We start from the raw sequence: 12,719 nt of genomic DNA, 5'->3' as shown, positions 1-12,719 counted from the left end.
TTCCTTTAAATATGACTTTATTTCATCAGGATTTGTTTGTGCCTATACGTCTGATACAAACAGTCAGATTGAGTTCATTTATTTGCGACTCATAATTATGGAGTTTTCTCTACTTCCCTTTATCGGAGTAACAGTATTCCAGTCATATTTATTAGGGTTTTTTCCGTTGAACTCAAGGGTGATCTCGAAGGTGGTAATACTTCGGAACACATCGTCATTTCGTTCAGTGATTACATTTCCTTCCCTAGAACCTTCTTATTTTTCCATTGTTCTATTTATATTGTGTTTTTCACCGATTTTCAAATCCATGTCAGTGCTGTCAATGTCATGAACGTCACTTACTTGCAATTTATTTGAACTACTAGGTTGATTTACTCGCCTCTTAGCAGTGTTGCCATTTGATGACCTCAGACTACTGTTTTAGGACTAGGATTTTTAATAATTTTCTTAAGAAATTCCATTTTCCTCTTAGGCATACCCTCTTTTTTTACAAAATTCTTGATTCTCTTCTATAGCATCTCCGTCATCATTGACTTTAGCAGAGGGATTTTTTCTGATTCTGAGCTTTTAGCATTTCTCTAAAGCACTGCTTATCTCAAACTTGCTGGGTGAAAGACCTTATACACATTTTTAATGTTTGGATAATCTGCAAATTGTTATCTGCAAGAGATACTTTGGAATATAAATATAAAAAATTAATTTTCCCCTAATCATCTGAAAATGGTTTCGCTGGAAAATTGAAAAATGCGACAAAAAAAATTAATTTGTATCAAGGACATATTAATTTGACTACCGACCAGGCTAAAAATAAAAAATAATCTATCAAATGCGAAAATCGAAGTTTTTTGTCATTGGATGTGGTAAATTTGAGGAAGTAGACTTGACAAACCGCATTAAAATAGGCTCCTATCGAATTACGTAAATTCACTCACCCCCTAAGGTAGGGTGAGCGACTCGAATTGTTTCCTTTAATTAAAATAAAATTGCTCTTTTATTTGCACAAAATAAGCTAAACATAGTTAAAGGTCTTTATTCTTTCATCAAGTTCTTTGGCTTTTTTAACTAAAAAATCTATTAAAATAGGCACTAAGCGAGATGTTTACAGTAAAGTTCACTTTACTTATATCTCTCAACTGTAGTAGTAAAATAGTTTTTGGCATTCTAAAAGACATATCTTTAGGCGAGAAAACCATCAAATCCAGGTTCTCATTAAAGGCTCTTATAAAGTGACAGCTACCTAATAAATAAATCTACACTAATTGTAACGCTTTAAAAACATTGCATCTTATCATACTATTTATTTAAAGATAATAAAAATCAAGACAATTCCTAGAAAAATATGTTAATCTTAATGACGTTTGGCACGACTTAATTCTACTAAAAGACAGTGGGAAAGAGTAATATTAGAGATATAATAAAATAATATAAGAGTAAATTAGTCCAGGCAGTAAAAAATGAGAATTTTGACCCTAAAAAAATTACTATTTTAATTTTCAAGTAAAATACAGGCAGAGGTATAAAAAAGAAGAAGGTGTAACCAGTTGTTTAAGCAAAACACACTTTTTTAATAAAATCTTTCTTTGGAATTTCTAGAAAAAACAAAAGATCCCACTTCTGATTTGGGATTATTTATATGTACTATCATAAAGGGAAGTACAGATAGAGTATAATTCTTTTATATTTTTATAGAAGCATGAAAACTATTTTCTTCTTAAATAGGCGACCTCTTTTTAGCACTAACGAATATTAAAGCTACTGCTTTTTAAAAAACAATTTTGTTTATACCGGCGTTTTTGTTTTTAAATGTACTGCGTGTAATATTAATGAGTAATTATGCGATGGCATATGGAGTTTGTGTAAAATGCAATATTTATAGGTGGTTGCTTGCAATAAAAACAAGCATCATTCATCAGTCCACGCGGTATATAGTCATTTAAAAAAAAAGTACTAAACCTTAAGATGATAATATGTAGATAATCAAAAAATTTAGCAAAATACCCAATACACAATAGTTTTAACTAACTACTGGAATGACATACATTTTGTTTAGAAAATAAGAAAAGGAAAGTGGAAATAACACAATATATTATAATGAATATTAACTTTATTTATATTGTTGTAAGGGTTATTATACATAAAAAATTCTCTAAACATGTGCTGATTTATCAGAGATTGAAGCTATAAAATTTAATAAGTTTGATAGGTCATGATCGGGCATGTTATTATGTATTGACCCAGTATCATATATTTCATTAGATGCTTTAGAGATACCTTCCTCTTCTAAAAATGAAAAAATATAAGTCTAAATGCCACCCCACATTAAAGCGTTGATGTAATATTGATATATTCAATGTGTAAATAGATCCCCCTTGAAAAAAAAAGTATATACAGGGGTTTAAAAAAAATTGTGAGTAAAATCCACAAGTTAACAAAATTGGAAAAAATATGCCAAAATTAACAATGAGAATAATCGACTTTTAAACAAAAAAAACGAATTAATATTTTATTATTGTATTAACTTTTGCCCTTGAATGAGGCTAAAATACCATAAGAATTGTTTACCTTATCAAGAATTAAAGAATGTCCAACATTATACTTGATAGACCACATAAATCAGAACATAATCATTTTCTGCTATCATCAGATCTTTGACTTTTATAATCGAATATAAATTACACTTTTTTATTACAACGTAATTCATTTAAGTTGATTGATTCATGCATTCGCAAGCCATTAATTTTTACTTTCCTTTTATACTTTCAGTCAATATTTAACGGAAATCCGAACCATTGCCAAAGCATTTATCCAACTGGGTCTAGAAGAAAGGCATTCCGTATGCATACTGGGTTTCAACAGTAAAGAATGGTTCCTATCAGATTTGGGGGCAATATTTGCTGGGTGAGTATAAATAAGTTTACCAACGAAATCCGACAATGAGGTCAAGGCATCCTTATTCACTCGTACTTTAACAACTTTATTGAAGATGAATAAATTAACTGGTGAATATTCATTGTCTTTTCAGTGGGATAGCAGTAGGGATATATACAACGAATTCACCTGAGGCATGTCAATATAGTGCAGAAATCAGTAGAGCCAACATAATCGTAGTCGAAGATGAGCAACAATTAGAAAAAATACAACAAATCCGAGCCAATCTACCTTTACTTAAGGCAGTAGTACAATATTCTGGAGAACTTAAGCAGAATGATGTTATAAGTGTAGGAAATTGTGCTTTTTTAATTATAAACTTTTAAGTAACCTATTTTGTTGGGTATTAGGTCACTATTGCAGTAAATTTCAATTTAGAAAATCTCATGCTCTCAATTATTGAAAGGAATACTTATTAACGTATTTAGAAGAAATATGCACTAGAAGGAGAGTGAAAATGAAGGTAAAGAATTACAAGCAACTCGTTCAGAGATCCTGGAACTTCGGAAAGATTGGAGTGATACAAATAACAGTGTTAAAATAATTATTGACAAAAAATAGGAAAATCATTGCCAAATATGAGCAAGGTCTGATTGATTGTCTCGAAGGTACAGCTTCAGAAACTGAAGATTTGAATTCAACTAAAAAAATACAACAGATAAAAGAAGAAAGAAATCCTATAGTGAACATTGAGAGCCCTAAAGTTGAAGAGCCATATATCATTGAGGAATGCTACTGTGGTTGGATATAATAGCATTATAATTGATTTCTCAGATGAACATTCTCGAAGAAGCAAAGGAGACCAAAGGAATCAATTCAAAAAGTCATAGAAGTTCAATGGAAAGTAAAGCATTTTCTTTTACCCACTCAATCACATCACTAACACTGAAGATTTTAAATTTAATAATTATGAAATTGAAAAAAATATTATATGTGATGCCTCTTAACCAAGAAATGATTCTAAACTATCAGAGGGTTCCGTCATTAATACAGAACAAGGTGATAAATTAACTGCAAAAGTCATTAAAGTATCTGACACAGGTGTAAAAAATTCAGTTGATACTATCTGATCAATTGAAATATTAGAATCAAAGAAAGGTACATAAGAAACCAATTTGTGCAACAAAATCTTGTAATCAATGAACATTTCACTCAAAAGCACAACCATCTAAGAGAATAGAAGAAAGCATTTTAAAGATGAACATTTCATAAGAAAATAAAGAAGAAGCAAGGACTACATAAAGTCCTAAGAGCCCCACTAGGAAAATTAAAAAAAAAAAAAAACATCTTGTGATTCAGATGGCATGATATGGTATCCACAGAATCTGATAGAATCCAGAGGAGAAGAAGTTTAAGGAAAAAATCGTGGTGGAAAAAAATGGCGGTTTAAGGAAAAATGTGAACACTAGTTCTATAGAAAAGTTGATGCAAAATGAGGAAGTAGTTGAAAGTAAAAAAAGCTGATTTAAAACCTTCAATACATCAGAAGTATTTACAAAGAAACTATTAAAATGAAACAAAAAGGCCACTGGTAAAAGATGAGCTTGTTCAAGAACCAATGAATTGTACTTCAGAAAAATCTAGTGTAGTAGATAAAGAAGACTACATCCAATGAAAGTGTTAAGGAATTCAAGTTTCTTCAAGTAATGGATACAAGGCGACCTCTGAGCTCGCTTCTTCTTTTCAATATCCTACCTCGCTTTATTTTTTATTGAAATTGAACAGAATGAGAATCTGCTTATTAAATAAGTAAACAATATGAATAATTAATATAAATTGATATTTACTAAAATAAGTAACGCAATACCCAATAAGATAAATAACTCATTATGAATTTGTCACAACAATAGAGATTTTACTCTGAAACATTTATTTAATTCATTTGCATTTTAGTGGAAGCAATTAGTAGAAATAGGCATGAGTGCACCGGATGCACTCGTAGACGAAAGACTGAGGAACATTGCAATAAACGAATGTTGTACTTTAGTTTTTACTGTAAGTTCTTTTATTATTAATAAGTACACAAGAAAATATTATTTTAATTTTTAGTCAGGAACCATTGGAAACCCCAAGGCAGTAATGTTAAGTCACGATAATTTAACCTTTGATGCAACCGCTATAATGGAACGACTTAGGTTAGCCAGAGGATGCGAGAAACTAATCAGCTATCTTCCTTTAAGTCATGTGGCTGCTCAAGTTGTCGATATTTACTTATCCATGTCAGCAGGAGCTTCTGTATATTTTGCTGACAAAAATGCTCTTAAAGGTTCTTTGGTTGACACCCTACAGGAGGTCAAACCTACCAAATTTCTAGGGGTTCCAAGGGTTTACGAAAAAATCTACGAAAGGATGCAACAGATTGCTGCTCAAAATGGATTTATTAAAAAAGCTATTGCTTCTTGGGCAAAAGAATACACTTTGCAACACCACTTAAATATCATCAATGGGTACGAAAATTTAACTTTCTTTCTTCTATCTTGCTTACTTCTATTATAGTGTCAAAGTTTGACCAATGTTCATGGAATTATTGGTACTGATCAACACTGGGTCAGATAAACATTAATAAAGATAAAAAATGAAAATAATAAAATTCTTTACTATTTATCTTTCGGGTGTGAAACTGTCCAACCGATCGATCTTATTTGAGTTGTTTCTGGAATGGAATTGACAGCATTGTTAACTTGAGAGGCCATCTAATTTTTGCAAATGTGGTCGAACGTATTTGCATGTGTAATAATGCTAAAGCCTTTTTCTTCAATTGCCATTTTCTGGAATATAAAACGATTGTTGATTACAGCAAAATTACTCCAGAAGAGGAGGAATTGTAAAAACGTTTCATTTTCACGTCAGTTTTATTATTCAAGATTAAATGCGTGATATCTCAGGCAGTGAATAAGAAAAAATAAACATGACTTTCGTAATTTTTCGAGGCGACAACGTTGCAAATTCCAACACAACGTTATCTTAACCGTAGAGACAACCCCGTTTTACACCAATTTGAAAGAGATTTTTTTGGTTGTCTCAATGTTACGCAACTTTTTAAACGCTTTTGCAACGTTTTTAGAGTTACTGATTTTTGGATGGATTGGCGCCATAACGACAGAAAAATTAATTACTTTTTTAACAATAAACTAATAGATAGCTGCAGTAGGCAACTACTCCAAAAATACAACCTTTTTAATCCATTTTTTGAACAGTCCTTATTAATATTTGTTTTGTACGTAGTTTAATATAGTGAATTATAGGGGTAAAATACCCGTTTTGAAATATTTATAAGCGGATCATAGGTTACTGTGAAAAGATGTTATTTTAGCCCTAAACAACACGCCCGCCCTAAATTTATAGCGGATTTCGAAAAAAAAAATAAGTAATTTTTTTTTATTGGTACAAACTTGTTGTCGTCCCTGGTTGGTCTGAAGCAAGAGGAAGAACGGATGGACCTAACCTAAAATTTTAATATTTCAATTATTGTTTGCAGTTTGTTGCGCGTATGCAGCACGTTTTTTTACAAACTTTAATAAAAAAAAACTTTAACTTTTACGAAAAAATTCTTAAGCTCTTCGAAAAATATAAACTCTGAAAGAATGGAAGGACATTTTAAAGTAGTCCACATGTAAAAATTAACACAAACCTTTTCATTTTAGACATCAAGTCTTTATAACTCTTCATTTTTTAAAGCAAAATGAAAATAATAAATCCCAATTATTCCAAGCAAAAAATGAATTATAAAAATAAAATTATAAATTAAGTAGGTTGAATTGAATATTTTTTCCTCTTATTCTCTCTACCCTTGTTTTCATCTTCTTTCTAAAACTCTTAATATGTCAAAAAGCTCCCTCTACAGCGAAAAATGCTCGGCATCAGGCAATGTAATACCCATTCGCTAACGATGAGGTAACGTTGGTCTTACTGGGTTTTTGATTCGAAATACTGTACACGTCTGCACATCGCTGTTTTAAGTGTAAATTACTACTGCTACCATCTATAGTAAAAAAATACGTTGTAAAAACAGCAGAGTTTTACAACAGTTACGATACAGGTGCAGTACATCAAGGTTTGGTCGAAAATACACGTCGTTGCAAAACCAACTAAATTTTGCACAGAAAACAACGTTGCAACTAGTGAAAATAAGAGTAATCTCAACTTAGGTGACTGCAAATTGTTACTTGGGTAACTTTGGCATCATCAAACTCTGCTCCCGTTGGTTGCATAGCTTCGCTCCTAAGAACTTCACGTTCTTTTCTTTACATTTTACTATAGGCTTTACAGAATAAATTCAAAGTTCCTATAAAAAGCAAGAAGAGGAAAATACAAATCTTCATTTTGCTTTCAGTATTAAAGATTCATTTAGTAAAAGGAGAATTTTTGCTATTCGATGACACTTAAGCTCCATAGAAGATCACTAAAAACGAACTTCACAACTTTTTCTTTTTAGAATTCACTCTAAATCTTGGGCGTATACACTCGCAAAGAATATAATCTTCAGCAAAATCAAAGCTGCCCTGGGTTTCCAAGAATGCACGTTCTTCTGCTCTGCGGCTGCGCCGTTGGCTACTGACATTAAAAAGTACTTTATGAGCATCGATATTCCGGTTATGGAATGTTTTGGGATGTCTGAGGCTAGTGGTGGGCACACGCTCGCTGTGGAATCTGCCAATAATTTAAGTAGCATTGGTAAGTGAATAAACTTCTGAGAAACACAATCAAGGAACACACTAATTTTTATATTTTAGGTATGACAATACCAGGGCTAAAAACGAAAATTCATAACCCAGAACCAGACGGTCAAGGTGAACTATGCATGTATGGAAGACACGTGTTTATGGGTTACGTTGATGAATTGGAGAAGACTAAGGAAGCTGTGGATGATGATGGATGGCTCCACACTGGAGACCTTGGACGGGTGGATGAAAAAGGTTTTGTGTACATTACTGGAAGACTTAAAGAGTTACTTATCACTGCTGGAGGAGAAAACGTCCCACCGGTAAACCCACATATTCCATTTTAATAAAGCAAATATTCTTATAATCTCTTCCAGGTACCAATCGAACAAAATATTTTAGTAGAACTCCCCCACATCAGCAACGCATTCCTCGTAGGTGATAAAAGGAAATTCCTCTCTCTTTTGGTAACCCTTAAGAGCGAAGTTGATCCAAAAGATGGAACACCTTTGGACACACTACTCTCTGCCACGCAACAATGGCTTAAATCTCTTGGCTGTCCTGCGACTACCGTCTCGGAAGTACTTAAGGCCGGACCTGATCCGAAACTAATGGCTGCTATTCAAGAGGGCATAAGTCGGGCTAATCAGAAGGCCACCTCAAGAGCGCAGCGTGTACAAAAGGTCTCGATTTTACCGATGGACTTCTCTGTGCCCACTGGCGAATTAGGTAAGCAACGTTAAATTTTTAAATGTTGGCTATAGGTATAAATGAGAGATCGTTCAGTCTTCTGTCTGACTCATTTGGTAGTATCCATTGGAATTAGCAGGTGGATTAATGAAGTTTATTGGGCAGCTCACTGTAGAGTTAGATGCCTTTAGATTTTTTTTTTAGATAATTTTTGAATAAGTGTAGAAAATGTCTCGATTTTACCAATGGGCGTTTTTTGCCCACTGGCGGATTAGGTTGGTAACGTAAAATTTTCATTAAAAAAATGTAAACCTTTAAAGAAAGAATGTTGAGATGTAGAAAAATGGCTTTAGATGTTTTTTTTTTAATGTTTTTTAATATGAATAGGTGTACAAAATGTCATTTTAACGATGAACTTTTCTATTCCCACTGGCAAATTAGGTAGGCAACGTTAAATTGTAGATACATTTTTAAATCTTTAAAGGGAAAAAATGTTGGAAAGGTATAAAGAAGAGATCGTTCAGTCCTCCGTCCGACTCGTTTGGTAGTATCGCAGAAAAGACGGTCTCAATTAGAATTTAAGCAGGTGAATTAACGAGTGTCTGATTGGGCATCACATTGTTGAGTTAAATCCCTTTAGATTTTTTGCATAATTTTAGCACAGGTAGTGAAAATGTTTAAAATGCCTTTAATTCCTCAACTCTACTCCATTAGAGAGTAGAGTTGAGGAATTAACTTGAGTCTATTAACGTGCAAACGTTAATAGACTTATGATAAGAGATTCCATTTTAAAACTTGCCTTATCCACATCGACTAAAATTTCACAATTGACAAATAATTAATCAGCTATGAATATGAATGCAAGCAACTGTTACATCTATAAAATTGCTATAATAATTACGATAGTTATTTTAGGATTTACTTAAATCCCCTCAATTCCATTTCGAGAAAATTTTATAAATAAAATGGACAAGGTTTGGCATGACTGGATGGATAAGACAAGTTATAAGGCGAAAAAAATCAGCATTTAAAGCTTTCTTAGCTTTTTTATAAAAATACAGGTTCCTAAAACTCTAAGAGATATGTCACTTAGAGTTTAAGAAACCTGGTATATTTGCATCGATTCCTCTCCTTGACAAATCTCATTGAATTCACTCTTCATCCATTCTTCTAATACTTCTCAAATCAATAGTAAAATTCCAAGTCACTTCTAAGAGATTAATAATTTTCCAATATCATGGATTTTTGCTCGTTAGCAACTCTTTTGGTAATTTAATCCACCTCTATTTGATTAAATTGCTTTTCACATATAAATTGACTTTGATTCTTCTAGATCACTGTTGTATTATTTAATCGCGATCCTTTTTCTGGAAAAATCAGGTCCTTTAGCTTAATTCACACCTAACGAACGGTAAAAAATGCTACATTGGTGTCTGGTATGGGGTGTGAATTCGAAGTCAGTCAACTGGACATTGGTGAAAAATAAAAAAATAGGGAACCAAAATAAATTGGACTAAAGTGTATGAAAATGCCAAAGCTGGTGGAATTAAAAGTTGCTGAGTTGAAATAGAAGCTGTAGGGACGGAAAATAAAACAGACTTGTGGGAGCGAACTCTGAAAGCCACATTGCTGGAAAATACTTCAAAACTGGAAGAAAACTGTGCTGCACTAAAAGAGAATTATGCCATGTTGGAAGAATTTAAAAAAATATAAGAAGATTTCTGGAAAATTCTTCTTTACTGAAAAAGAAGATTCTTTCAATAATGGAGGATAGAATCCAGAAAGTTCGAAACAAGATTGCAACATTAGACGTCAATACTATCAATGAGCTGCCCTGTAGACTTTCAGCAATAGACAACATGGGCGAAGCTTGTAATAATACGGATTTTATTAGGCTGACGTGCCTCAAACCGACTCATCTTGATGGTACTATACCAACATCAGTTTGAAGCAAATGGTTGGTCATCCAGGGCACTGTCCTTACATTGGCCTTAAGAGGAGATGCTGCTGTTATTCTCCAAAGAATGTCCCTCGAAGTATACAACCATCTGGTGCAGCATTTGGAGATCCGTTATGTTTAGTCACACCTAGAATATCTACCACACGCAATTGAAAAATCGGTGGTGCCACAAGTCAGAGGAGTCTTTGCAAGAATTTGAAGCTCAGTCACACGTTGGGATTGACTGGTATATCCAGATTTCCTGGACAGAATCGTTCGACAGTCCAAGCATTCCTGGATGGACTCCGCAATGGTGAAATAAGATAGTATTTACTACTAGCATATCCATCTAACCTAGTAGATTTAACACGACCCCTTGAGTTCGAAGTTGCCAAGAACTAGAAGATTTCAGATGATAACGACACTAAGGAATCGGTCAAGTGGATGATTAGGGTTCTCTCTCTAACTCTTCACATGAGTGTTTGAAACATGGCAAAGTAGGTGAGGTAAAAAGACCCTCCAGAAGGCCCTAGTTTTACTCCCGTCAAACTTAGGCAGGTCGATGCAAAGAGACGATCCTCTACCTGTCTTCAGTAATCTGTAGCAAAAAGATTCTGTCCGAAGGACTTTAAGCATTATCAGCGAGCAGAGCAACAAGATGCTAATTTGGTAAGAGCCATCATCGTTGCTGACAAAATGGGGACCTAAAAGACTAAGAGGAGGATCCCGGTATCTAGGTAGTCCTAACTTGTATAAAGGAGGAGAGGAAACCAACTTCGGAAGAAGTTGCCAGGTATTCTCCCAATGTTAAGTCATATTGGGCTCAATGGGACTCCCTAGTTTTGGAATCTAGACTCTTGCAACAAAAAATAGTTGAGCAGGACAGCAAAGAGGAAAGAAGGCCAATGGTTGTGCCTAAATGTCGGATTTCGAAGTTGCTAGAGGAAATTTATGCCAGTGTATGAACCAATAATTGTTATTTGGCCAAAGTAGCCTCTAACCACCAAAGAGACTGGGACAGGTTTCTTCATTTGTTCCTTCTGACTTATCGATCGACTATCCATGAAGGCAGGCGAGTCTCCGACTTGAGTAGTGATGGGAAGAGATCTCATACAGCAAGGGTGACTTTGTTTGACTTTATGACCCTAAGAGGCGAAAGGGTTCGTCACTGAAACTTCAAACATCAAGTTCCTTACAGAATACAAAAGATGCCGAGAGGTGAAGCTTGAGTCATTTACTTCATTGGACCGGCTCCTTATTATGGAAACCACGAAGACGCTGAGCTGCGGCATATTCAATTAGAATCGGATTTGACATTAGATGAGTTCATGGCTCAACATTCTAATGGTCGGTAAGGCGTGACCCGTGAAGTAAGGCAAGACCCGTTTACTGCTCTAGCTGAGAATGTTCTGGCAAATTGTGAGGCTAAGGATAACCTTCTGGAGAAAAGCATTGATTGTTATTTCTAGAAGAGGTCCAGTTACAAGAGGAAAATTTCCTGCTGTTATCGACATCCACCAACTTTGGAATTATTTTGGGACGAAATGAGGTTAGGAAAGGGTAGTGTAATGATAAGGGAAACGCTGCGAATATCAGCCGTTCTCCGTCATTCTGTAATGACATAACTGGCATACCTCACGACGTCTCTGAACACGCATATAAGGTCAGCGAATCTTCCGGAATCATGGTTAGCCGAGTATATAAGGAGCTACATCGCCGCTGGGAGTCACTTGACAATTAGGTGAAGTGAAGTTCGCAATATTGGCGCGACATTTAAGTCGGACATAAATACGGGGAAAATAAATATTTCTAGTAGTCGTAAGCGATCGTGGTTAGTAGGGTGAGTGTGTAAATAAATTAGTTCACTATTTTCATGTATCGATTATTTTAATTCACACCTATCAAGTGATTTTAAATGATATCAAATGTAATAAATTAATTTAGGTATTTTACTGTAAAAAATTATAAAAGGAAATTTCCATTGTAACATTGTAAAAAAAAAACATATATGCATTTTGCATACACATCCGATACTATAACAATTACACCAGGAATATTAGATGTCAAATTGCAGAGCAGCACTAGTTTTAAAAAAAGCAAGAAACAGCAATATTATTTGTTGTTTTTTCCACTTTTTTTTATATTTTAGCCTTATTAAAAATTTTTATTGCTGATAATTTTGATAAATTGAAATAAAAAAATGAACCTTATAAATTTTGAAGACCTAGAAAAAACAAAATTTGTTTTGTTTATTGATACATAGCATTTACCTTATGCTTAAAAGCCTTTAATTTTTTTTCAATTTTTGATTCTTTGTTTCAGGTCCTACCATGAAAGTGAAACGGAGAATCGTCGAGCAGAAATACGCAGATATCATCGAGAAAATGTACAATTAATTATCTACTTAATGAATATATGTTGTTACTTTATGTTTTTTACCATTTAAAAAAATAAAACGCAGGGTTATTTAAATAAAACAGTTTCTATTTCATCAAAATATT

General features: G+C 33.7%; 1 protein-coding gene across 3 annotated transcripts in view; it reads left to right on the top strand.

The window, feature by feature from the left end:
• LOC126749196 (very long-chain-fatty-acid--CoA ligase bubblegum) overlaps positions 1–12,695 on the top strand; it is a 33,991-nt gene extending 21,296 nt beyond the window's left edge. For all 3 annotated transcript variants that reach the window (XM_050458883.1, XM_050458881.1, XM_050458882.1), the window contains 8 exons: positions 2,764–2,898; positions 3,023–3,218; positions 4,822–4,923; positions 4,978–5,375; positions 7,364–7,602; positions 7,662–7,912; positions 7,967–8,318; positions 12,541–12,695. In XM_050458883.1, the coding sequence (XP_050314840.1) occupies positions 2,764–2,898; positions 3,023–3,218; positions 4,822–4,923; positions 4,978–5,375; positions 7,364–7,602; positions 7,662–7,912; positions 7,967–8,318; positions 12,541–12,614 (1,747 nt within the window). In that variant the 3' untranslated portion in view covers positions 12,615–12,695. The remainder of the gene's footprint in view (positions 1–2,763; positions 2,899–3,022; positions 3,219–4,821; positions 4,924–4,977; positions 5,376–7,363; positions 7,603–7,661; positions 7,913–7,966; positions 8,319–12,540) is intronic.
• Positions 12,696–12,719: the final 24 nt, after the last annotated feature.

Source organism: Anthonomus grandis, chromosome 22 (assembly GCF_022605725.1).
Source record: "Anthonomus grandis grandis chromosome 22, icAntGran1.3, whole genome shotgun sequence".
Lineage (NCBI taxonomy): Eukaryota > Metazoa > Arthropoda > Insecta > Coleoptera > Curculionidae > Anthonomus > Anthonomus grandis.
The sequence above is the reverse complement of the archived record's forward strand: the minus strand, read 5'-3'. Positions and strand labels throughout refer to the sequence as shown.